Source organism: Mirounga leonina, unplaced genomic scaffold (genome assembly GCF_011800145.1).
Source record: "Mirounga leonina isolate KUSES-001 unplaced genomic scaffold, KU_Mleo_1.0 Mir_180, whole genome shotgun sequence".
Classification (NCBI taxonomy): Eukaryota; Metazoa; Chordata; class Mammalia; order Carnivora; family Phocidae; genus Mirounga; species Mirounga leonina.
The window spans coordinates 2026193-2052741 of record NW_023270469.1 but is presented as its reverse complement, the minus strand read 5'-3'; the positions used below and the strand labels follow the sequence as shown (position 1 = coordinate 2052741).

Below are 26549 nucleotides of genomic sequence, written 5' to 3'. Positions count from 1 at the left end.
AATCTGAGCATTCACTACTTCACTGATTAACCTGACCCTCCTCCTCTCTGACATCTTTCTAGGACATATCATGTTATATTTAAGAATTCCCTAATTTGTTTTTCTTTGATTTTTTTTTATCTAGCTACCTTGCATTAATTTGATTTAATTCTCTAGAAATATAAATAGAAACAAGAGTAGTGCATGGCATGATCTAGAAAATATAAAGCTGATAAAAGGTACTTCTCAGGTAGCAAAAGTAGGAAATGAACACATATATATTCTATTTGAATGGTTAGTGATATGGCACTTGAATCTAAGGGCCCAAGGATTTTTCACTTATTTAAATATTAAGGCAAACATTTTATTCAGCATTAGTATGTTCCAGGCACAGCACTAACCATAAGTGACACAAAAATTACGAAGTTCACAGCAGTGACACGAGAGGTGGACTTCAAAGGGAAGAGCCCATCTGAGCAGAGGGACGTGGTGATCAAGGCCCAGGCAGGACAGAGCAGGGCGTCTGAGGAAGTTTGCTCACGGCTAGAGCCAGCAACTCAGAGGAGTGACAAGAGACCAGAGCAGAGGACAAGATGAGGCCGGCCCACAAATCCCACAAACCCCACAGTGGGCCTCCTCCAGGCAGGTCAAGGTAAGCCTGTGGGCTCTGCTGTCAGATGGGTTCCGTTAGAAATGTGACACCTTCCAGCTCAGTGACCTTGGGTAGTTACTGAGTCCCTGAACAAAAGGAAGACCGGTCCCTACCTCACAGGCCTGTGACATCAATGAGGGGCACACACACACTGAGGGGGGCACCTAGTGCAAGCCCCATTCCTGAGTAGGGGCACTGTGGTCCAGCTGCAGGGCGGGTCCCTGCTTGGGGATGGACCAGACGGACAGGAGAACCCACAGGTGGCAGAGGGGATGGAGGCCTGAACCAGGATGGCGGCCACAGTGATGGCCCCCAGAGCCACACCCGCCAGGGCTGTGAGGCTGAGCCCCTCGTGTGGGCAGGGAGCTGGGCTGGCCTGAAAGTGTGGCTACAAACACCGGAAAGTCGGCACCCATCGCGTATACTGGAAACTCATTTAGGGGCAGCAGTGGGAGTGATGGGTCCATTCCAGGCACAGAGCAGAGGCACCAGCAGGCCACCTCAGTGGAAATATTCACAGTGATTCGGGGTCCCCGGCAAGGGTCTCAGCTGAACGCTCAGATCTTAAAAGTCATCAATAGGTGAACAGAGGACACTCCAACAGAGCGTGAGTGGATACCAGAGAGGAGGCCAGACAGCACCAGCGTCTCAGGGGCCGACAGAAGCGGGGGTTTCACAGGGAGCGAGCAGACGAGCAGACAGAGAGGCAAGAGGAGAAGCGGGACGTGTGTTACCAGGAGACCAACGGAGCACGCCACCCCAATGCTTCTGGATGTAGGATGGTCCACGGTTTAAAAACGGAAAGAAACCAAGAGAGGACAGAGAGGTGGTGGTGGGCGGGGGTAGACCAGATATGCCAAGCGAAGATAAGAGCTGACGTGTCGCGACCTTTCATGACAGCCTGGGACAGGAGGGTGCTGAAGTCAGGGTTCCGGGGCTCACGGGTCACAGGGAACCACCTGCTCTTCCCAGAGCTGGGCTGCGGGTGCACAGCACGCGTGCGTGGGGCGGACACAACCACAGCAGACAGGACAGGCTGGGGGGGTGGCGCTACTGCAGCGGACCTCTGCAGAACGTGTCACGGCTGGCTGCGGGACAGCCCTTCCTCTGCGGCCCGTACCCACTTCCAAGGTGTTAAGTACTTCCACCACGGCCGATTCTCTGCCATCAACAGGACATCAAGAGGCCAAAACCCTGCTGCACTTTGAACAGCTGGCCCCGTGGGCCGGCACGCCGGGCTTCAGTACACCGCTGGGCAGACTGCACGGTTCTCGCGCTCTGCATCCAGTGGGTGGCTATGAATTCGAGGCAAGGCCTGAGAAGTGACAGATGTGTGCCGTGACCCCGGTGGCTTCCCTCGACGGGGGTCCAACAGAGCTGAGCCCTGCTGTCTGAAAGAAGCCCTGGGGGATGGTCAGCTCGACTCCTATGTGTCCAGGTCACTCCTTCTTTAGGGGATGAGAAACCGTCACTCAGACAGCTCTGTTCTGTGCTTCGAATGAGACTTGTTGGCTGAGGAAGGTTGCAAACAACCAGTTTTGAAAAAATAATAATGCACAAAAACATAGCAAAAAAGTCAACAGAACAACTTACTCTGAAATACACCAAAAAATGCAATGTCTTCATGGATGGAGAGATAGATAAGGGAAGAAGAAGCAGGTAAAATAAAATGAAATTATGGAATCTGGATGGTAGGTGTTCACTGTAAAATTCTCTGAACTTCACTGTATGTTTCAAAGTCCTCATAAAATGTTGAGAGAGCCAACAGACAAATTAAAATGACCCAAACGCCTCGGTTCCAAACGCACCTTTGATCCCCAGGGCTGCATGAGCAAGGCAGCCACTACCGGTCTTCCAGAAGCCTGGTTTTATGGTCGTGCTTCTTATCAGAACTCCTACTCTAACTCTGTGTCACCAACAGGACGAGACTTTTGGAGCTTGACCTTGACGTTTCCCTGTGTCCTAAAGCTGCTGCACAACAAACACAAAAACCACAGTGGTGCACGACAAAAAGCATTTATTCGGGAAAAAAAAAAAATCCCAGTTTTAACTTCTAATATGATACATATCTATAGGTATAACCTACATAAACAAAAGTTCTTTGGAACCCTCAAGCTTTAAGAATGCAAAGCGGTCTGGAGACCAGGTTTTAGGACCGCAGCTAAGCGGTCTGTGGTGTCACTGAGCTTGCTGAGACTCTCAGTCTCACACAAGGACAATTCTATGCCTTTCTTTTTTTTTTTTTTTTTAAAGATTTCATTTATTTACTTGACAGACAGAGACACAGCGAGAGAGGGAACACAAGCAGGGGGAGTGGGAGAGGGAGAAGCAGGCTCCCCGTGGAGCAGGGAGCCCGATGCAGGGCTCGATCCCAGGACCCTGGGATCATGACCCGAGCCGAAGGCAGACGCTCAACGGCTGAGCCACCCAGGCGCCCCACACAAGGACAATTCTAAAAAATAACTCCTCCAGCCCAGAAAAAGCTAAAGAACCGCTCTCACCGAGAGCATCACTACAAGTAATTTCAGCCTCACCCTGTACGTCACAGATGTTTCCCTACGCGTCAGTACGGCGAGCTGGGATGCGCGGGCTCTGAGCTCTCTCCAGGCGAGCCCGGCAGCGCCGCGTGGCGGTCCTGAGGAGGGCACAGCCCATACCTGCCACTGGAGCCAGATGCCAGGAACGGCTGCCTCAGTCCCTCTCCTCCCGTACTTGAAAATCTTCACAATGAAGAGCACAGGGAAAGACGACCGCCACCTTGAACGCCATCTGACGAGAGCAGTCAGTTTCTGGCTGTCCTCCGTGCTATCCCCTGAACTTTTATACAAAACAAACGGAAGTTCTGACTTCTTTTATCACTGAGGACTTCCAAGGAAGCAGAGAAAAATCAAAATACAAGTAGAATATAGAAAAGACAGCGAGAAAACGCTATAGTAATAACACTTGCAGTGACTTCAGGCTTTGCCAAGAGCAACCGCCCAGGCCCCGCGGAGCGTCACGAGAAACGTGACGAAGAAAACCAACTTCACTTGCTTGCCAAATTCTGGGCAGAAGAAACTTCTTACTTAGAACCACTGAGTGGAGAACACAGTGGACAACTAACAACGCCTGGCTCACTATGCTTCGTTTGCTGCACCTGATACCAAAGCCAGCTCACCCGGGGCTCTCAGCACCACCACACACAGACAAGGGACAGACAGAGAACAGTCACGTATCTTGCAACTATATTTAAAAGATAGGAATGAGGGGTCTTGATAATTATGTCTCAAGGAAAAAGCACTATGGGAAAGAGGAGGCCGTCCCCCCACATGAGGAGGGTGCAGGGCAGAGGGCCCATGCTGGACAGTCGAGGGACAAAGGACACAACACCTCACTGGAAGGCAATTCCCCCAGGGCGACATGTCTAAGGAAAAAGGACAAGAGCAGTGTCAGGGTAGTAAAGTCCCTATGCCTGAGTGACAACTATCCATCCAGGGAGGTGAAGCCCTGCTGCGTCTCCTCAACAACGGCGCCATCCAGAAGCTGACCTACGAGGATTCACGGTTTTGGTGCCAGAACACGTTTATGCACATAAACACAGGGCAGCAGTTAGGATGTGGCTACTTCCAGCCTATGACCTAAGTCAGGGACAGCTGGCTCTGTGATTCTCAGAATGGGGCTTTATTTTAAAAACGAAGTATTTATGAAACACCCGTGAGGTACACTGTGCCCGAGACACGAACAAAAGGAGAGCAAAGGCCAGTGAGGGAGGGGGCGGGTAGCCTGGAGTGCCCTGGGCCTCTTGATCACAGGGCCAAGTTGGGCCCATCCTGGCCCTCACGAGTCCCACACATCACCTGCACTCGCCTCCTGGGAAGTCCCCACGCCACCACTCAGACTACAACTGCATGGTTGAGTGCGACACTTGGACTGTCCAGCTGACCCAAGAACCAAGAACACTCCGCTCCGTCTGAAATGTGCCCTCTGCCATCTCCAGAGCGGCACTGTCCCATATGGTGGCCCCTATCCACGCGGAGCTATCGCGGTTCCAATGGAAAGGAAATAAAAATAAAATTTCAGGTCCTTGGTTGCATGAGGCTCACTTCAAGTGCTCAAAAGGTACATGTGGCTGATGGCACCTGAGTTAGTGCAGAGAGAGAACATTCCATTATCACTGCAGAAAGTTCTACAGGGTAGTCCTTCTCCAGAATTTAGGACTTATTTGGTATGGGGCAGGGAGGAGAGTGCAACAACTTTCATTTTTCCCCTTAATAAACATCAGTATTTGAGACTTTTACAGCCAAGATATGTTTGTGTATTACTTGCACAATTTAGAAAAATAGCGTACCATACAAAAGACCACGGCTGATGAAAGATCTCAAAGTATTTAACCGCACAGCATCACAAAGATCTGCTTTCCACACCCTGGTGCACCTCTTTCCCTGGGAGTCCTCACACAGACAGACTCACCTTTGGAGTGTTTCCCCACAGTCCTCTTGGGTAGCGACTCCTCCGTGGAATGTGCTGATGTATGCAGTGCGTTCTCCAAACTATTACTCACGCTGCTGACGGGGGCCTCGGTTCTTGGAGTCACCTGGGAGGACAAAAAAAATCGTCTTATTTTCTTCCATCTGGTCCATGTGGAATGATTTTTATTGTTATCTTAAAGTCACTGATATTTATTATAGTTTCAATTTCCATATAAAAATGTTATATAAAACACTACTTACACAATACTGTAACAATAAGCGCTTCCTGCACCCATCCCCTACTCACCCCTGCAATTTAAAACCAGCCAGGTGAGGCGTGCGTGCACGTGGGAGCTTGGCCACGCCGCTGCTTCGTGCGTCCGCACAGGAGCTCCATCAGCCGAGCTTCCGTGAGCTCCGTACCTCCCATCTGAGGTAAAAGCTTGTATTTTGTTTGTTCAAATCAGAGAGTTCCCTATACAATTAATTACACAGCTGGACCTGACGCTGTCCTATAAATCCTGAAGAAGTCACAAATGCTCTAAAAAGAACAGTCAAGAAGAGACTACTACCGGATCTACGTGGGGTACACATCCTAACGTTACACTACAATCCCACTTCTAGGAATTCGTCACACAAAGTTTCACGTGAGAAAAGTGGGGGGTGGGGGGTGGCGCTCACAGCAGCAGCTTCTGTACGAGTGAAAACTGGAAAGCCTCCGAGAGAGCTGAGCATATAGCCCCGACCAGATGAAGGTGGGCGGGGGCCCGGCCCCTGCGACAGCAGGTCTTCAGCACCCCCAGTTCACGCGGGCTTCCCGCCCTCCTGCTCTCTGCCCGCCGCCAGCGTGTCTGTGCAAGCGCACGGCCAGAGGCGGAGGAGAGCCGAGGAGACGGCACTCGGTGAACCGCAGTGACGACGGAGAAGAGAGGAGAGCCCCCGGGGCGGGGGCAAGAACTTTCATTTTTCCCCCTTAACAAGGATCAGTACCTAAAAAGTTTACAGGCGAACTTTACTGAGTACTTGTAGGCTTGAGAAGAATGAAAGTGACCAATGCTTTGACTTCCTCAGAGTCACAATTTAATATATATCAAAATTTCAAAGGCGAGTAAAGATTTTAAAATTTATCAAGACAGGTGTGAGTTTTAAAGGGTGAGAAACACTATGCTACAAGGAAGGGGCAAGGTTTGGGGGAGAAAAGGAACGTGACTGCTGGTCTCCATCCTGATGTGGAGTGGCGCGAGACGCACGCCTCCCCGGCCCTCGGTTTTCATCAGCCGGCTTCACTAGCTGGAAGGCAGGGGGCGGCCCATCGGACGAGCCCGTGGGCCCAGAGCAGGCAGAGGGCCATGAAGGCAGAGGGAGAGAGCCAGCAGGAGAGGCCAGAGATGCCACCAGGCCTGCAGCACGGCGACCGCGCATGCCGGGTACCCAGCAAGCCCTCTCTCCTCCCACCCACCCGCGTCAAAGCCACCACAGGGAGGCCTCCCCGCATGCACCCAGCACAGGACCAACAGGTCCTACGCCACACGAGAAAAGCAACCCAGCACAGTCTAGTGAAATCTGGAAGTTCACAGAGACCAACGAAATGAATCCTAACCACCCAAGACTCCTCTAAAAAGTCAATTTTTTGGATAACATTACCAAGATACTATCAAGACAGTTAAAATTTAAATTACTTATATTTGTCATTTAACTAAAATGGATTATTTCCCTCAGATTCAGCAAAGTTTCATCCAATGGTCAGAGTATTCCAGGAATGAACTTCTTTCCTATTAAATAAGATAACAGAAGCAACACTTACAAGTAATCAATGAAAGACCAAGATTTTTAGTTCCAAACAGTAAATATTACTTTGGGAAACAACTCAGGAGGTTAACATTTTTAACTCTTGTAATAAACCTAACCACAGCAGATGCCATCGGATCTGGCCTGGCTCACACGAGCCCCCATGTCCTCTGGGCTCCCTTGGGAAGTATGTCTAAGTCCTCAAGTGCAGAAGGGTGAGGCCGAGCTGTCCGGACAACCAACCGTAGAAGTGCCAACCTTGCTAGTGACGAACCCGCACACACTGATGCCCACCCAAAAGCATCCTGAACAGCCACAAACAGAAAACCAGCCTCCGGACTCTGCCTCCGGAAGGGTCGAAGCAGGGGCAGAGTCGGAGAACACAGCCCAGCCAGGACGCCTGCCTCGAGCACAGCCTGGGAGGTACAGACAACTGCACTGGACGGGCGGTTCTCAACCTTGAGGCGTGGGGAACCCCCGAGGCCCAGCAAGAACGTGTGTCTCCCACCCCCACCCAATCAGAATTTCCGGAGTGGGGCCTGGACACTGGTCATGGTGTTCTTTTGTCCTGTGCACTGGGTACCTCAGCCAGAGTGCAAAGCACAGGAGGCCTGTTGTCTGGTCAGCCCCTGTGAGGACCAGGTGTCACCCGGGGGGACAGGAAGCTCCTTCCACGGGGTCACAGGAAAGGTAAGGGTGTAGGTGCGTACGCCACGGTTCCCAGGAGAAGGGGAAAGCCTAGGGGTCACACTATGGAAGCACACACCATGCCGACAACACAAACATGCAAAACAAAACTCGTTAAAATTATAACCAGCAGAGAAGTATTTGTTTGCCTCACTGTGTTTTACCAGAGCGTCTCTTCCTAGTTTTCCAGATGCTCACTTTTTCCAACCAAGCCTTTATCTTGACTTTGCTCCTTTGTTTACATTGAAAGCTCTCTTCCCCTGCATTTCCCAGAAATGCTGTGTTTGGGGTTATTTTTGGTTAAGTTAATTTGCCCCATGTGACCTCCGCAGTTCAACCCAGATGCTCTCTGACTCACGCTCACAAGCGGCGCTCCAGTCATGAGCCTGATGGACACGAGAATAAAGACTTGAGCAGTTCCAAATGTCGCCTCCTGCTATGGCTGGAAGGGCAACAAGAAGACGCTCTCCAACAACCAGCCCGACTCAGCCACTTCCATGAAGTTCCGAGTCCTCTGTCCCGTGAGCACCTCGCTTTCTCACTCAATGGACACTCCCTGTGCCCCCGGGACCAGGTGATCACCGTCCCACCTCCAGACAGCCTCTGCCACGACCTACAGGGGACCTGTCCCCTCTCACTTCTCCCCTCCACTCAACCCACTGTGGCCCCACCAGGGTGGGCCTGGCAGCCAGGATCTGCCCGAAGGACCCCCCAGACCCCGTACGCACCTGCACGGACCCCTCACACATGTCAGGTCTACGCTCGTGTGACCTTCTTAGGCCCTCTCACAGCTCGATGAAGTAGGGACTTTTTGTCTGTCTTGTTCGCTGCTGTACCCTCTGGACTTCGAACAGCACCTCATATGACAGAGGCACCTAATGGGTGTCTGAAAAATCTGACCATTTCACCAAGTTTTAGTGAAATCAGGATTAACCGGACAAAAACGGCACCTCTACTTCCAAGTAAAATGTCTGCGTTCTCAGTGACACACTACACAACCAGCACAGAACTTCACCGGATCGGACACAGGACCGACCGAGCCGTGAGCGTGAATGAAATCGGACTCTGGAGCACGTTCCTGGGCAGGAGGCACTCACTCCAGTCTGGGGTGCCTCCGGGAAAGTGACGTGGTCCGACAGGGGCAGCACACGCGGGGACACAGTAACGGGCCAGAGTGCCAGCCTGGGATGCAAGCAGCTGACACCCCAGCTCTGAGCGCTAGGCCCTCTCGCTGGCACGCCTCGCTCTCCAAACTTCCACGTGCACAACGCTTCCACAGTTTCTAAAGTGCAGGTTCTGACTGAGAAGGTCAGGTAGGGCCCAAGACTCTGCATTCCTCTCAGGCGCTGCAAGACTTTTCAAGATGAAGCAGCTCACCGTGGTCAGAACGTCCAAAGGCCAAACCACCTCCCCTCAGGCGGGATGCGAAACGGAACCCCAGCTCTGCACAGAAAATGAGGTCAGACGAACTCCAAGGCCCCTTCCAAGGGTAAGGGACAAAGATGCCAAAGCGTAGCACATCAGCCTGGAGATGCGAGGTGGGCCGGCAGCAAGGCTCCTGCCCGTCCGTCCGCTCCCTCAAACAGATGCTTTCCTCAGAGGTTCCCTCAGTGCTGGCCTCTGACCAGAGAGACCAGAAGAACATAGGCTGCCTGAGGCTTTGTGCTGAAAACTCACTTTCATACTCAGGGACCAGAACCACAACTGTTAGCAGAGAGGTTTCATTTTAAAAAATTGATTTCATTAAAGATCTTTCTAAGTCATTGGATGCGACAGAGGCAGGCATAGGGCAAGGCAGGCAGCAAGTGTGCAAACATTCAACATCTGAGTGATGGCGGGGAGTTTTTAAGAAAAATCTGGCAAAGCAATAGTGAATATGCTGGAAAAGCAAAGTCTCAGTGTCCCAGCTGTGCTGTAATAGAAACAAATCTTCAGTAATCAAGGTAAGAAACTGAAGGTGCTGCAGCAGGCAACAGGAGAGCCCCGTGCATTTATTCCCAAGGTGATGGTTGTCAATGGCGAGGCCCCCCGAAGAGTCTCTTAGGGGAACTCCTACAAAAAGACGATGGCCAGCCTTTCCCCTACCATGAAGTTAGCAGTTCCAGATTCTACCCTCCGATACACCCAGACACATTCAACACGGCATCTCTGTGAGGTTTCTCCCCTGCAGTGATGCACACGGTAACAATGAAGTGCTGTTCCCGAGGGCTGTAAATAAGACGACGGCTGTGCGCAGGGCTGGGAACGAGATGGCGAGCCAGGCTGTGCCACCAAGAGGCGGTTAAGACAGCAGATCAGCTCAAAACTGCTGTGCACATGGTGCACATGCAATGCCCGAGATGTGAACATACGGGAAGAGGCCATGCAGAATAAAAAAATGAGAGCGACTAGAATTATGAGCACGCTTCATACCTCTCTTATCATGGATGCAATCTGCTCGTAACCACGCCAACCCACTCAACCCTCGTAACTCTCTCCACTTGGAACAGCAGGAGTCCCCCCGCCGCCCGGGTCCCCCGACCAGTAGGGGGCAGTCCTGCAGCTATCAAGCTTCACGAGTTGGTTGGTGCGGGTCAAATCCAGGGAGAGCAGAGCCCCTTACAGAGGCCACAGCACTTGTTCCAGCAGCCCCTGCTGGCTGTGACAGGCAGCCAGGATCCCCGTCGCTCAGGTCCAGTCACCCCCAGTGCAAAGTGGGGATAACGGTGCCCACCTCATATAAATAATGCACCTAAAGTAGAGTGCTGGGCAAACAGTCAATATTCAACAGAACGTCGGCTGCTCTTGTTCCTGAGGCCACCAGTCTGGCTGGGACACCGTGGGAGAGGCAGAAGTGCCCCGGGGGACACCAGCTCCGTGAGGACACCTGGAAGAGACACACCTCTGATGTCCTGGCAGAGAACTGCTTGCATGAGGCTGATTCGTCCTGAGCGCACATCAACTCAACGGTCTGTGGCCACGCCCGCCTGGGAAGAGCTCCACACACCACCACTCTCCGTGGCCCCTCACCAGGAGCTGGGGGCTACCTTCTCTCAGCAGACAAGCCACTGAAACACGGACTCCACCAAGACCAGTGATCACCCAGTCTAAAAACAGCACAGAGCAGCTAGAAAGATCACTTATCATTTGAAGTACAGTCTGACAAAACATTCTTAAGAGTCAACGTTCCTACTGTTACAACGGGAGCAATCTCAGCCCCAAAGAGCAAGTGCAAAATGGGTCAACTGTCCTCACAAAAACCAGGCCTATGTAGCAATCTTTTATTACGCCAGTACAAGAGCTCTGGATCTACTAATCCGTCTGGGAATAATCTATGCTAAGAACACAATCAGTGATACAGTCATAGGTTTGTGTACAGGAGGTTCAACTTAGCTTTGAAAGAGCAAAAAATATATATATATATCTGCAAAAGACAAAAATGCCCAATAAAATTAATAATAATCTAAACACGTAAATTCACATCCATATGATTAAATATTATGCAGCCTGTAAAAGATAATTTGAAAAACCAAAAGGCACGGGGATGCTCACACTCAGATCCTGGGAACGAGGCAGAATGTGTCATCGGTGCATATGCACACGGACACTGAAGACAGAAGAAAATATACCACAATACTAATGTTTATTATCTTTGGGTGATTTTCTAAAAACATTTTTCTATTTTCCAATTCTTCTGCAAGGAACGGTTACTATTAGAACTAGAATAAAAGTTAGAAGCTACTAAGTCTCAGCGTAAGGAACTTCCTACAACACAGGAAAACAGAAGCAGCTTCTAAAACCAAATGGCACCAGGCACCTGGGTGGCTCAGTCGTTGAGCGTCTGCCTTCGGCTCAGGTCACGATCCCGGGGTCCTGGGATCGAGTCCCGCATCGGGCTCCCTGCTCAGCAGAGAGCCTGCTTCTCCCTCTCCCTCTGCCTGCCGCTCTGCCTACTTGTGCTATCTCTGTTAAATAAATAAATAAAAATCTTTAAAATAAAAAAAATAAATAAATAAAACCAATGGCTCACCCCGAGGTGCTGAGTGGCCCAGACAGGTGCGGCAGATGCTGCCAGAGGACCAGACGTGGGGGGCAGACACGGCAACAACTAAGGCAACTCCAAGGGGCGGGGCATGGACTCTGTGGGTGCAGGGACTGCTTGGGTGAGGCCAAACTGGAGAAGGAGCCAGCCAAGAAAAGGAGGGGCCTTCCAGACACAGAAACGTAAAGTGTGGAACGCTGAGGCAGAAGGCCTTCCTGCCTGAAGCTTATGAATGTCAAGGGGCAGCGGGGGCCGGGGCCCTCAAGCACAGACATGAGCTCCAGAGTGTCGAGCTCCAGAGTGTCGACAAACAGACTCATTTATTTTCAGTTTGTTTTCCAAGCAACCCACCTCCATACAGGAAAGAGTATCATCTGTTAAACACTTTTAACTCAGTGGGAAAAAAAATACATAAAATCAAAAAGAAAAGTGATTTGTAAGCATTTCACTAAAATAGTAATTATGTGTCTCTCAAAACCAGAAAAGGAAAATAGATAGTTTAGTAGTGAAAGCTATTTGCTGACTTAGGCCAAGTGAAAGCCAATGCTAACCAGAAACCGTTCTCCACGAAAAAACATTCCTTTTAAAATTTCTTACCCGAGAGCTGTACTCATTAAAAAAGAAAGATTGCTGCTCAAAATCTCTGCAAAAGGTACCAAGTACTTTGCTAGATGAGTTCCAGCCAAGTGACTACAAAACCAAGTCCTTCCACCAGCAGCCTTCAGAGCAGAGCAGCCTCTCCCAGGAGTTCCCAGGCCTCGGCGTGCACACCGAGAAGCTCTTACAAATTCAGACCGCAGGGCACCCCCAACAGACCAATTAAGCTAGAACCTGGGGGGCGGGGTCAGTCACAAACAGCTCTGCAAGTGCCCAGAATCCCTGCCCAGAGACCTGCAGTGCAGACTCAGCATGGATTCAAAGTCAAGGGCCCTAGGTGGCTGAAGACGACACTTCTGCGACGCAAACCTACAGAAGGGGGTTCAAGCAGCACCTAATCCACTTCCTTGGCTTGTGCAGGATTAGGGCAGCTAGAACCCAGAAAGCGGCTCTTGTGGAGCCGGTCATACAGCAGGTGCTCCACAAACAGCCACCACGACCCAGGTCAGAGGGGGAGGAGGTGTGGCAGGAAGGCTCGTCCCTCGAACAGCCACATGACCGGCATCTCAGACGGTCACTCTAAACACAGTGCCAACAGGCTTGCTGTGTTCTCCAGAGAACAGGCACAAATTTCAGGTGAGGGCAGGGGAGTAAAAGACACCAATGGCTGCTAGAGGGAGGTACAACGTTAGCAGGAAGGAGCGACAAGTGACCGGAATTTAAAAAGGCACAGCCATGTGGGAACAACCCAATCTTAATAAACTCGAGGGCAACACTATGTGAATACAGAACAATGCATCCAGGAAGCTCTTTCCTTTCCCCTCCAGAAATGCTAAAATCACGTGACCAGGGTGCTATGGAAAATGGTGAAGAGTAGCCAGAGCTTCAGGTGCACAGGCCGCAGCCCCTCCCCCCACGGCACTGAGCCCGCGAAGGCAGGGCTTCGGTCCGCACGCGCCACCTTCAAGACTTCTGACGTTAAGGGCACATACACCCAGTACTGTTATGCGTATTCTGGTCACAAGTAGTTTAAATATTGGGGATTTCTTTGAGAAACTGGCTCAGTGTCTAATACTAATAAATAAACTGCTATAATGACCGTTTTGGTTCCCAAGGTAATATACAACTGCTGAGATGAACCATTCAGAGCTGTTAGCACATTAAGACGGTTGTTTTATGACCCCCATGAGATACTGGCCATGACAGGAGTTCAGTCACAGAGCATTTAGACACCCAGGATGGGAAAGGACAAGCACTAAAACAAGCTAGAAATGACCAGGAAGCATCTGGATGAGAACAAGAGCATATCAAAGGTCCACCAAGTGTCAGTAAAACATGCCCTTGGGTTTTATTTCCATAGAAGCCACAAGTTCCACTTAATGAGTCTTGACTGGACACCTATTAGGAGCAAGGCAAAGCTGCTCAGAGAGTCAGAGACCAGGCCCCTATGGTTAGCCATGAAGGGAAGGTCAGGCCAGAAAGAGCTCAAGTGGACTGAACAGAAAAGACACTGAGGTCAAGAAATTCAAGACTGACGTCCCACAGCAGATATAAGCAGACCCTGCATCCAACAGGGAAATGGTATTTGCTCACAGGAGCCCCACAACAGCAGGGAGACCAAAGCCCACACCGCCCTTCCACACTTCTCCCACCAGCTCACTTCCAGCTCCTCAGCACCTACCTACTCAGGACCAGAACGCCTAATAATCACCCCACCACTAACATTCTCCAACAACCCTATGATTTCAAGGCACCAGGCCAGCTCATTTCTCCTCCACGCTGAGCCTCATTCTTTGTAAGGACAAATGTCACAGTTACTATAAAACCCTCCTTCACAGCTACACTTGCTTAGAGAGAATTAATCCTTCCTACAACACATGGCCCATATTTACCACAACATGTGGATTATAAAAAGCAGGTGGTTCTACTTTCAATAATGGCTGAGTATTGGGGCACCTGGGGGGGCTCAGATGGTTAAGCGTCTGCCTTCGGCTCAGGTCATGATCTCAGGGTCCTGGGACTGAGTCCCACATAGGGCTCCTTGCTTAGCTAGGAGCCTGCTTCTCCCTCTGCCACTCCCCCTGCTTGTACTCTCCCTCTCTCTCTCTCTGGCAAATAAATAAATAAAATCTTAAAAAAAAAAAAAAAAAGCCTGAGTATTCAGACCAACCTTCTTACAGATAACCATAAGCTCTGGACAGAGTATAAAAAAACAAGAAACTGAACATGACCAAAAGCAGGCAGAAACTAAAGGAAGGTCTACACTCGGAAAAAGAGACTTGTACTGGGTGGGTTTGATGTGCTGCAGGCACATCAGGAAAAGCAGCAGTGGAAGCTCAGCTTGAATTCCACAGTCCTGCTGATTTGAGGAGCCAAGATCAGAATTCTGGTAAAATGTAATGGCAGCAAAGTGAGGGAGAAGTCCCTGACAGAAGAGTGCCTTAGAAGGGAAACACGTCTAGGGGCGCCCGGGTGGCTCAGTCGCTGAAGCGTCTGCCTTTGGCTCAGGTCATGGTCCCAGGGTCCTGGGATCGAGCCCCGTGTCAGGCTCCCCACGGGGAGCCTGCTTCTCCCTCGCCCTCTGCCCCTCCCCCTACTTGTGCGTCCATGTGCGCTCTTGCTCTCTCTCAAATAAATCAAATCTTAAAAAAAAAAAAAGATGGGGAACATGTCTAATTCTGCATATAAATTCTGCCTGCACCTCTGCATGAGCCCTGGAAATAGGCACAAGTGGGGCAGGACCCAAGAAGCCAGGCTAACACCAAACCACCGGAGACTGCGACTGCCGCTCAACAGAGGAAGACCGTTCCGGAGTTTGAGTCAGGCCAAGTTTACTGCCTACTCAAACAAACTAAACAACCACCTGATACTCTGCAGGAGGACCAAACAAAATCCAGGGTTTCTACAGTGTCTCGTTCACAAAATCCAAGAAGCAATCTATAATTACCAGACATTTAAAGAAACAAGAACATGACCATACAAAGAGAAACAGGGGGCCGAGCACAAGACGAGTCATATGCTGGAATCAGAGGCAAGCAGCATGAAGTGGCTGTTAAAACGAAGCTCAACAAAAGAAAAGCAAACATTTGTGATGTAAGAACCAAAGGAACATCTCAGGAGAGAAATGGAAACTCTTAAAATACGAAAATTCAAGAAGCAATCAAGATGTCCCACAGTAGGGGAATACATAAATGAACACATGGATCTGTGTGTCCGTCCACACAAAGAAATATTATTCAGCAATAAAAAAGGAGCTGTCAAGTCATGAAAAGGCATGGAGGAAAATGAAATGCATACCTGAAAAGTCTACATCCAGTGTGACCCCACCTGGATGACACTCTGAAAAAGGCAAAACTATGGAGATGGTGAAAGGTCAGGGGCTGAACGCGGGCCACCGGGCCAGGACCATGGGCTGCGGCCACCCACCGGAGGACCATGGCCTCCCCTCCCTTCCATGCTGGAGGAAGGCTGTCAACAAAGACTCCTACGTCCAGTGTAAATGCCCTGTCACAACACAGGCAGAAGTTAAACATTCTTGGATGAAAGAAAACTAAGGGAGTTTCTAACCCACAGACCCAGACTCCAAAAAATGCTTAAGGAAAGTTTTCCTGACTAAAGGGATGTAGTAACAAACTGGCTCTTCGGTGAGGAATGGAAAGCACTGAGAATACCCAATGTGTGGATAAATATAAGACTATATTTTCTTCTTAATTTAAAAAAAAATACATTCGTATTAAAGCAAAAAGTACTCTGGTATCACTGGGGTGTCCAGCACATGTAGAAATAATAGGTATGGTGACCACAGCGTGAAGGACAGAGAAGATAAATGGTCGCAGTACTTACACTTCACGACAAGCCGGGCAGCACTCACCCCACCGACGTGGGCTGAGGTGGGCTGTGGAAAGCTAATCTAGGTTCGTGATCCCTAGACCACCCAGTGAAAAGAATGCAACGTGGCACGCCGAGAGCCAGGGGCTAAAATGCGATTCTATGATTCCACTTGAATGAAGTTCTAGGACGCTAATCAATACTGGAAAAAAACAAAAAACAAAACCCAGAAGAAAACATAGTTAAAGGTGGGAGGAGCGGGGAGGCGTGAGCTGACCAGGAAAAAGTAGTGACAGGAACGTTCTAGATCTCCACAGGGGCTTGGTTACAGAGCGTCACACATTTACCGAAACTCAAAAGACCGAGAACCACCTGAAACGATACACAAAAACGTGCGCATTTCTGGAAGCGCACATATGTGAGGGGCTATGGGAATGAACACGGCAGGCAGCCATCGTGCTCTCATGACAATGACAACACCGTGGAGTCCACACATACCACAGCACAGGGGCTCGCGGGCCACCCGGGCAGCCACGCTCCAGCGCCCGCGAGCCCCAGAGGCCCCGTTCTCAGTCACGATCTTCGCTTTTCCCTCTAACTTTCAATGATGAAGTGAAAACATTGTTAAATATACTTCTGGCTTCACATAATAAAAATAGCCACTTACTAATGTCACCTTTGGCAAATTACTTACACTTAATTCTCACGGCTAAAACGGGCACAAAGACGGGAACTATGGAGCTGTTCTGAGGACTAAATAAATACATGGGAAGCTCGCAGAGCAGCGCTTGAGCACAGCAAATGGAACTGTTAGCACCGGCATCATTCCCTCTCACGGCCTGTCCTCTCCTTCCTCTCTTTATTGATAATTCTGGAAGAAAAAAATCACTTTGATTGGTCAGTTAGCCTCCTCAATACAAATATTAAGAGGACACCAGCTCACGAGCTTCATATGTCATTTTTAAAATACAGAAAACCACTGCACAGCAAGTGTTCTCAGAAGTCCCACACCTCGCAAAAGCGCCCACACAAGAAAACTCAAGGGCCCGGAGGCCGCGGTCAGGAGGAAAGCGAGCAGGCTCCGATCGCAGCACAGGACGAACGGCGTCCAGGTCCGGCACGCACACCACGCAGCGCCGGCGAAAGAAAATTCCCTTAGTTTTCTTTCATCCAAGAATGTTTGACTTCTACCTGTGTTGTGACAGGGCATTTACACACAACCCCCGGACCCGGGACTTTTGAAATGTCTCACTGATTTTATTCACGGTACTAGGGCTAGGTTGGTAGCATTAGTCCCAAGATTTTTTATTTTGTTGAAATGCCCAAAAGAGATGGGAGAAGGGATCCTCTTCCCCATAAATTAATTCTCCTCCTTCCACAAAGTTATTTCTTCTAGTCTAGACTATACTTCCAGAAGTCGTTCCTACACATACATGTTTTAATTAGATTCACTGTGACTCAGTAAGAAACCTGAGGATATAATTTCTTTCTAGTAATTCTACTGAAGTGTTAACATAAAAGTCCCAAATAATTAGGACATGACTCTGTAATGCTCCCTTCTAATTAATCTGATGTCCCCGTTGAAGGTCTAGAAGAATATAAACCACACTTTAATTGGCATGATGAATCCTCGTTTGGTTTACTGCCATTCTGCAGGAAACTCTAACACCAAGGCGTACCGTGATCTATACTCCCGTAAGCATGTGAGGACCATAAGCACAAGAGCCTTACCGCCAGGGCCGCCAGCACCACCCCGACAGCAAAGTCACGGGAGGCGGGGCCACAGAGCACCAGAGAGCTCACGCCCCTCCAGCGCCCAGTGGACGGTCCGTACACTCCACTCTGTCATGGGGTAATACCATTTGAACTATCAACCACAGAGAGTTGCTCCCACAGGAAGCTTTTGCATACCAGCTTTTGAAAATTAATAAAGTAAAATACTGATGTTAAAAATTCCCTAGAATCCACAGCTACGTAATGCATAAGAGAAACAGCCAGAAAAGCCATTAAGGAAGAGTGTGATTTGGTAACAGCTGTTAATGACAGGACCACAGAAAAGCAAAGCATAAAGGAAAAAATGTTTTCACTAGAGTGGCCTTTCATAAACATCCAACACCTCCCTCCCACTTGGCTTTCACAGATGCTCAGGACACAGCCCCTGCTGGGTGGCAGGGACCATGAGGCTCTGGACTGAAAGAGACAATCTCTGCCCTCCAATAAGTCAAGTCTGGTGATGAAAATGTAATGAAACCCACTTCAGCAGAGTATGATGAGGTTTAGGACAGAAGAAGGCCACAGAAGGCTTGTAAGTGTGAGCCAAGAACTGGGGGTTGGGGAGCCCCAGGTACCAGGTGTCCCATCTGAGAGAACGGTATCTATAAAGGCTCAGGGGAAAGAGGAATTGCAGTAAATATAAGGAACCTCAAGTACAGACAGAGGTGAGTATAGACAAGCAGAGGACAGATCACAAAGGCCACAGCATGCCCTGCTAAGACCTGCATGTTGGAGAGTAACAATCCTATAGGCATCTTACAAAGACCATTCCAGGGACACCATGAGACCTGTTGTTAAGAGGCTAAGAGTGGGGCCAGGGGGATGGGTTTTCATAGTAGACTAGACCCAGACCAGGGGAACAGGTTGTCACAGTAGATTAGAACCAGGCCAGGAGAATGGGTTTTCACCCTCCTGACACAGGCCAAGGGGGACAGGTTGTCACAGTATACTAGACTTAGGCCAGGGGACTGGCTGTCATAGCAGACTAGACCTTGGTCAAGATGAGAAGTTGGACATGTCACTGCTATTTCTAAGAAGAATTAAGGTACTACAGTTTCCGGATAATTTAATTAAAAAACCAAACAGAGCAGCTACAAGTTATTTCATGTAGACTTTAAACAAGGACATCAGCTCAATTCTAAAAGGAGGTGATCACTCACTTGCATGCCAGCATGCGTTCTGGACTCAGGGGAAGGAATGAAGTTACAGGAGGCTGGGGGTGTGCTTGTTCCCCGAACACCATTTTAATCTACGTCCTGGCTCTCTGGCAAATGGCCCCGAATCTAAGTCCACCTCCACACAAGTGTGCCATATATGGAGCCGTCATGTCAAGTGTGACGGGGAGGGAGAGAGACAAAGAGAGACAGACAGGGATAGACAGGGGCTGTGGTGTCAGCAGAGAAGAAACCTGCCAAGCTGCTGAGGGCCTGTTAACTGACTGGGGGCCCAGGAGAGAAGGCAACTATAGGAGAGGCATGGGCTTCTGGCTGGGGGACAGGGGGAGAGCAGTCAAGCAGAGTGCCTTTGGACATACTGAGCTACCTGGAACCTCCAGCTGGAGCCCGGATCTAGGTGGCATGCAGATTTTGGATTCATCAGTGAGAACACCATCATGTAAAGGGCAGGAGAGCTGAGAGAAACCGAGAACACTGAGAAGTGAGAGGAAAATCGGCAGTGCCGGGAATGAATGGGGGCGGAGACTCTCGGGACACTCAGGCCACGCCCAGGCTCCTGAAAGCCAGCATCTGGGGGAGGCACCTCCACAACCACACCTGCTTAAAAAGAAGAGAAAAGCACCCTCCCCTGGGTATTCCACTGTGTGGGGAGCCCACAGAACCAATGAGAGATAAGAAAGATAAGGACTGAAAAGCATGCAAGGAACCAGGCAAATCAGAGGCCATCCAGATAAAGACATCAGTGAAACCCAGTACACACCGTCTAGAAGGAAACCCACATCTCCAAGTGGAGGGCAGCATGCGAGCAATGGGAAAAGATGGATTATTCAACAAATGGCACAGGAGTGACCGGGTTTGCATTCGGGAAAGATAAAACTAGCTCCATACCTTACACCAAATAAATTGCAGATGGATCTGTGAAACGTAAGGTCTGTACCAGAGGACGTCACAGGGAACGCTTTCACAAGGTACATTGCATAACGCGCGCCTGACCATAGTCTATCACGCACATCACAATTTGTGCAATGCATGAGGTATAATACATTTCTAATTATGACACAAAACCCAGAAGCCATATAAGATTGATAAAAAGGACGCTAAGAAGGACCTGCATGGTAAAGTCATCAGGCAGGAAAAACCCCCAGGAAAACAAATTCTTGCCATTTCTACTAAAGACAAAAGGACAATTTCCTTGAAACTTAAAGAGCTCCTAATAAAGAAAAGACCAACAACTCAAAAGAAATGGGCATAGGATATGGAGAGCTTGCCAAAAATAAAAAGCTTGCTTGAAGAAATGCTCAAGCTCACTCACCAGGGGACTGCAGCACCCTGAGAGGCACCTCCCACCAGCCAGGGGCAGCCACCGGCGGGGACACGGCGAGCTCGCACACCACTCGGAGGCGTACAAAAGGCACTCACATGCACTGACGTAGGGGCGCCGAGGAGGGCCACCACAGTATCTAAAATCATCCCAGAGGCACACACCCTCTGGTCCACCAACAACTCCACTTCCAGGTTTCTAGTCCACAGAGAAACTCGCCAACGTTGAAAGGCACACCCAAGACCTTCCAGGGGCTCGTGATTTTTCTATGTACCTGCGAAACACCCACCTAAAATCCCAAACACTACTTAGAGACAAGACTCAGTGAAAAGCATCCTCAAGTCCAGAGTGCTCCTTGCTGCTTTAGAGACAGGACCACAAGTCTATGCCAGTCCTTGGGGACCACACAGCGAGTCCAGGCCCACTTCATTACGCCCTGATCACAGATTACAAGTAGCTGCTAGAGTACCAATTATGGGAAACATATTCAGTCTTGCCTTTGTCTTCATTCTAAAATACCTCAGGCCTTGTAACTCAGAACAAAACAAACTGCTCAAGAAAGAACCTATTTTATGCCCATCCATTCAGTGTAAGAGTGACTGAATAAATTCTGGCTGTACTAACAAAAAAAGGAAAAAGAATTAACCTATTTTATGAAGTTCTTGATTATGGCTTTTCACCGTGACAGGAAGCAGCTCTATAACACGTTAGGTCTCTCCACATACAAAACCTCTGTGGAGCCTGGGGAGGAGCCACCTCGCCGACACTCATCTCTGCACTGCACACGTCAGGGCTAGAGTCCAAAATCAGAATCCCTCAGTGATCTGTAAACTCACTGGAGAGCTTGTGGCAACTGTTCTCAAAAGAGAACAGGTGTCCGATATGGTGGTTCCTCAAAAAAATTAAAATTAAAATTAAAAAGAAAGAAACAACCAAAGGATCTTTTTTTCTGAAATATAATCTACCTAAGGCAGAAAAAAAAAAGCACACTTATATAGAAACTATTTTTCCCTAAATATAACAGAAATTTTTTGTTACTAGCAGTCTCGGGGAGGGCAGCCACCGACTGAACAAACAAAAATGTCCCTTTTGCTAGCTTGCCTCTGAGGTCGTAAGATGACTATGTTGATTTGTGGGGGGGAAAATGTATCAATCCCAAATGTCCTCAGTCCCAAAGGAAGGTAAATGAAGTGTGCAGGGCTGAGGGGAAAAATGGGTAAAGTGAAGCTACCTGGTGAACATCGAACACTGCAGAAACACGGCCAACGCGGATGTTTGTCTGTAATTACGTTCTGTGTTAAGTAACCCCGCCACACACTCCGGAGAAGCTCCAGAAGACCTGCGGTTTCCACAGCTGCGCTCCAGAACGCCACCGAGAGCTGGAGCTGGGGCGTCAGTGGGGTCGGACACAGCTCACGCGCACCAGCCCACACGAGGGCGAAGGGCAGGACCCGGGCGGGCGGCTCACTCTCCAGCCGGGCGGCTCACTCTCCAGCCGGGCGCCGGCAGCAGCGAGGGGCTGCACCACCACCACCAAGCAAACCTGCATCCCAGCACCCAGTCTCAACGATCGTGCACCTCACCATAAAAAGAGGGCAGTCTGTGGGCCTATAAAAGCTGGCCCAAAACGAGGAATCCAGAATGCGTTAAGACATTTCACTCCTGCAGCATCATGAACAAAGCAATGGAGGCAAAGGCAGCCAGACTGAGCTCAGACCGCAGGCCTGAGTCCATGGGCCGGGCCATCCTCAGCTGCCCGGAGCCCCAGTGTGAAGGTGGAGCCACCGCTGCGCCTTGAGGTCACGGCTCCTCCCGCAGCCATTAGCGATGATAAGGACAGCGCCCCGGACTAAGTCCCTTCCCGTGTGGTGCCGCATCCCTCTCAGCAGCATCACTCTCAGCGGCACCGGGCAGTTTCCCGGGAAAGGAGAGACCAGAAGGGGCCATTCAACCCTCACGTGACAACCAGCGCACAAACTACCAAGCTTCCACCTTTGAACCGCAATGATTTTCAGCAGCTCGCAGGAAGCAACGCGACAGAGCCAGCTGTCGCCTGCCCTGGGCAACCCTTGTTAGCAGCTTACTCACAAAATCTGCCCCCCCCCGCCCCCACGGTGCTTACCCTAGAGCGCTCACGGTGACGCCGCCGCTGCGCTCCCGCAGCCAGCCCCTTAAAAAGGCTCAGCAGCACCCACAGAAGTCAACCTCATGGAGTTGTTCGGTTGTGATCCTCGTCAGGAGGATTCTGAAATGCCAGGGTGGGGGCAGCTTCCTGCTACCCTGGCCAGCCAGAGCTGACACTGCCACCCGGCTCCCAACCACGACACGGAGCCCACAGCGCCTGGCCACGACTGTCAGAGCAGCGCGCTCTCTGCCACCTCCAGCCACGGCTCTGGAGAGCGGCCCCGCGCACAGCGCCCCGCATCCCCCAGGCGGGCTCTCTTCACCCCCGGGAGGTCCCTCAGACGCCACACGTGGACGTTGCTCCAAAGACGACTGGTTAAGTGTTGAGTGTAAGGGATTAAAACAAGAGCCTGTTAACCACGAGGAAAAAAAAGTCTAAAAATAAGCACATGCAACAACCCAAGTGTTCATCCACAGACGAGCAGATAAACAAAACAGGGTCTAGCCACACAGTGAATATCATTCAACCCTAAAAAAGCAGAAAAGCACTGACACATACTACCACAGGAATAAACTGTGAGAACACGACGCTGAGTGAGGGAGGCCAGACACGGAAGGCCACACACTGTACGATTCCGCTTCCATGAAATGTCCAGGACAAGCAAATGCACAACACAGACGACTGGCTGTCAGGGGCTGGGAAGAGGGAATGGGGAGGGACCGCAAACAGGCATGGGGTTTCTTTGGGGGGGGGGGGTGATGAAAATGTTCTGGAAGGAGACAGTGGTAATGGTTACACAACTCCGTCAGTATGTTAAAAACTACTTAAGTGTACGCTTTGAAAGGGTGAATTTTACGGTTTTTAAAAATTAAATCTCGGGCGCCTGGGTGGCTCAGTCGTTAAGCGTCTGCCTTCGGCTCAGGTCATGGTCCCAGGGTCCTGGGATCGAGCCCCGCATCGGGCTCCCTGCTCGGCGGGAAGCCTGCTTCTCCCTCTCCCACTCCCCCTGCTTGTGTTCCTGCTCTATCTCTCTCTCTGTCAAATAAATAAATAAAATCTTTAAAAAAAAAATTAAATCTCAAAAACTTTAAAAAAGCATATACCTATAACACATTATCATTTACATCAAAAAAAGACCGCAAAGGATAAAGTTAAACTTTTTCCAAAACTACAGCTTTTTACTTAACTAGGAAGAGAGTTGAAGAGTCCCAGGCAACTTTTATCACTAGCTCACACGGAACCCCGAGGAGCAGCGTACCTACAGCACCTGTCGGCCCCTGAGCGCGGCAAGGCTACCGCAATCTACCATCAGCTTTGCCGGGCCGACTGCTTTCCTTCTCGGACGTGAAAATTTCTATTTTACGTCATTCACACTCTTAAATGCCTTCTGCTTGTCCTCTGAGCGGGAAGGATTATCAAATAACACAGTGAGGGTTTGAAGATGCAATTGCAAATCATGACTATATCAGAAAACATCGTTATAAGAACTATCACTTTAAACAAAGAAAAGAAAAAAATCAAACCCTCGTCTTCATCCCTAAAGGATAAACACAAAGCCTCTAAGCTCAAAGAGTTCAAAAGAGAATAAAAACAGCTTACAAAAGAAATGCAAGCAGAGCTTTAATGGGGCTGTTTTCCCAGGATGACAGTAAACATTAGATCCAGAGACACTAAAACGGAAAACACTCAGACTACTTAGATTTCACCGGAGGGACCGCCTCCAAAAGCAGCAAAGGGTGCATCAGATCTTAACAGTAACAGAAAGTTACATGAATGAGACTGAAATTAGTTTAGCAGTGACAGAGGGAACGTGGGGAAAACTAGACACCATGGTGGCTCTGAAATATGGAAGCAATATAGCTCTAAGGTTACTCACCATAACGTCATTATTAAGGGTCAGGCAGAATTCTCCAATTTCCCACGGATAAACAGAAAAAATTGTCAGCTCCAAGCAACTACTCAAAAATCAATTTAGAAAACAGGAACCCTCTGAGACATAAATATTTCACTCTGTAACAACGTGCCCTGCCGAAGTCAGCACTCCTCCATAAAAACCCAGAGAGGATGGACCTGGCAGAGAAGGGAGCAGTCCCTGCACATCTGCTGGGTACGTCACGCATGACCTCATGTAGCCCTCCAACAAGCCCAGGAGGCAGGTAACCTGCCACCTACTTCACAGGAAACACCAAGAGGAGGCGGGGTTCTGGCCAAGGTCACACAGCTGACCAGTTGCGAGTGTGTGGGCAGGGGTGGGGGGGGGGGGAGACTGGCCCTTTGCGTCACCAGAGGGATTTCTCACTTGACAGAAAGAAAGGCTCTCTTCTAAAGCATATTTTCGTTCTAGAGCCAGCTCCTGCCCCACCAAAATAACAATCACCATCTTCCCCTTTTATAAAGGGATGAATCCGTATACACAAAAGAATTACCTTCGAGAGCTGAACAGGAGTGGAGAAAGAACCCCAGACATTAGTGCACGGCATCTAAACAGAAGGCTAGCAGCACGCGAAACGAATCATCAGGGACTGAGATCCCATGAACAGCTGATGGGGCACTGTCACCCCAAAGCCGGCTGAGCCCCCCACACACAACCACACTGCCTAGGACGCTGCTTTCCCTTTGTTACAGCTGAAATACCATCTTTCTGCCCAGTGCACAACATGAGATTCACAGTGGCAGCCGAACACACGTTTCAAAAGAAAACCACAGTCTCAGAGCTCCACATCACCAAAAACAGACGAGACACAGATTAAAACCAATGGAGGCACCACAACCACAGCCCAGAGAAAAACATTAAAGAAGGAAAGCCACAACCCAGAGTTGAGAGCTTGAAAGCCAGCAGCAGCAAACCAGAGAGGACCCAAGCGTTCCCTGAAAACAGCTCAGCCACGGAAAAGGCACCCAGCACCGCTGGTCCTGCCTGCAGTCTCCTCCCCACGCGTCCCCGTGTCATCTGAACACACGCCACGCTGGGTCAAAGAAAAACCCTTTTTCCTGGAGCACCACTTTGGCACCGGGTCCCCTGGGCTGTGAAAAACGAGTCTGAGCCCCGAGCATTTGGTGTTTACGTAGTTTTGAAACATTTAGACAAAAGTTCACATTCCCAAGTGGATGACCACGATGCCCTTCCTGTTTAGTTTGGAGACCAACACCCTGGGCCTCCGGGCAGACCCCGCATCTGCTCCCACAAAGGCAGGCGTCCCGCATGCGTCCAGGGCTGCAGACGTGTTTCTGTGCCTGTCACGGAGCCGGGCTCCGCAGCTGCCCCGCGGCGACACCCGCCCCACCAAGGGAACCCGCAGGCCGTGCGGGGCGCCGCACAGCCCCCGCGCCGCCCGCTAAGGTTCCCATCTCCACCTCGCCGACGGCTTCCCTTCCTGCCAAGGAACACCAGATGTGGAGAAATCCGGGCGACACCAAGCGTAAGTGATCTGTCGCCCAAGGGCCCGATTAAGGGGACAAAGGCCGTACGGCGCTCGCGGCCACGGGCGAGAAGGAAAGAACGGCACCAAGGGGCCGCGAACTCCGACCGCGCGGGCCTCCCCAGGGCCAGGCGCCCCGCAACCTGTGCGACCGCCCCCGGGGCGCGCGGCGGCGCGGGGGACGCACCTTGTGGCAGGCCGGGCAGGTGGGCAGCGCGCTCTTGCCGCCGTGGCCGCCGCCGCTCAGGCTGCTCTGGATCTGCGTGAGCTCCTGGCGCAGCACCTGCTTCTGGTGGAAGCTGAAGGCCGGGTGGTTGGAGGCCATGGTGAAGAGCAGCAGGAACTCATCGCCCGTGCGGCCCTCGTTGAGCTGCAGCCCGTAGTTGTGGATGATGGAGTCGATGTGCGTGAGCGTGCGGTAGAGCACGCCCGCCGCCTCGCGCTGCTCCGAGCCCAGCAGCGCCAGCGACACGAGCAGCTTGCTGCGCACCACCTCGTCCGTCAGGTTGGTGAGGCTGCCCAGGTCAGCCGGGTTGTTGGCCTTGATCTCCGAGTCGCGCAGCGAGTGGTAGTCCTTGCGGGCCAGGTCCTCGAGGCACGAGCCGAGGAAGCGCAGCTCGAGCGGGATGCACAGGTCCAGCAGGCCGCACAGGAACTCCACGCGCTGCGGCGACGGCAGCTCCGAGAACCAGCGGTACACGCCGTCCCTCTGCAGCGGGCAGCGCTTCTCCACCAT

At 50.6% G+C, this 26549-nt stretch overlaps 1 protein-coding gene across 2 annotated transcripts in view; it reads right to left on the bottom strand.

Moving 5' to 3' along the window:
• Positions 1–26549, bottom strand: part of ZCCHC14 (zinc finger CCHC-type containing 14) — a 54188-nt gene extending 27639 nt beyond the window's left edge. For both annotated transcript variants that reach the window (XR_004682820.1, XM_035024630.1), the window contains exons 1-2: positions 26001–26549; positions 5081–5204 (exon numbers count right to left, since the gene is read on the bottom strand). Coding sequence is in view for 1 of the 2 variants with exons in the window: in XM_035024630.1 (XP_034880521.1) it covers positions 5081–5204; positions 26001–26549 (673 nt within the window). In the remaining variant the exon portion in view is untranslated. The remainder of the gene's footprint in view (positions 1–5080; positions 5205–26000) is intronic.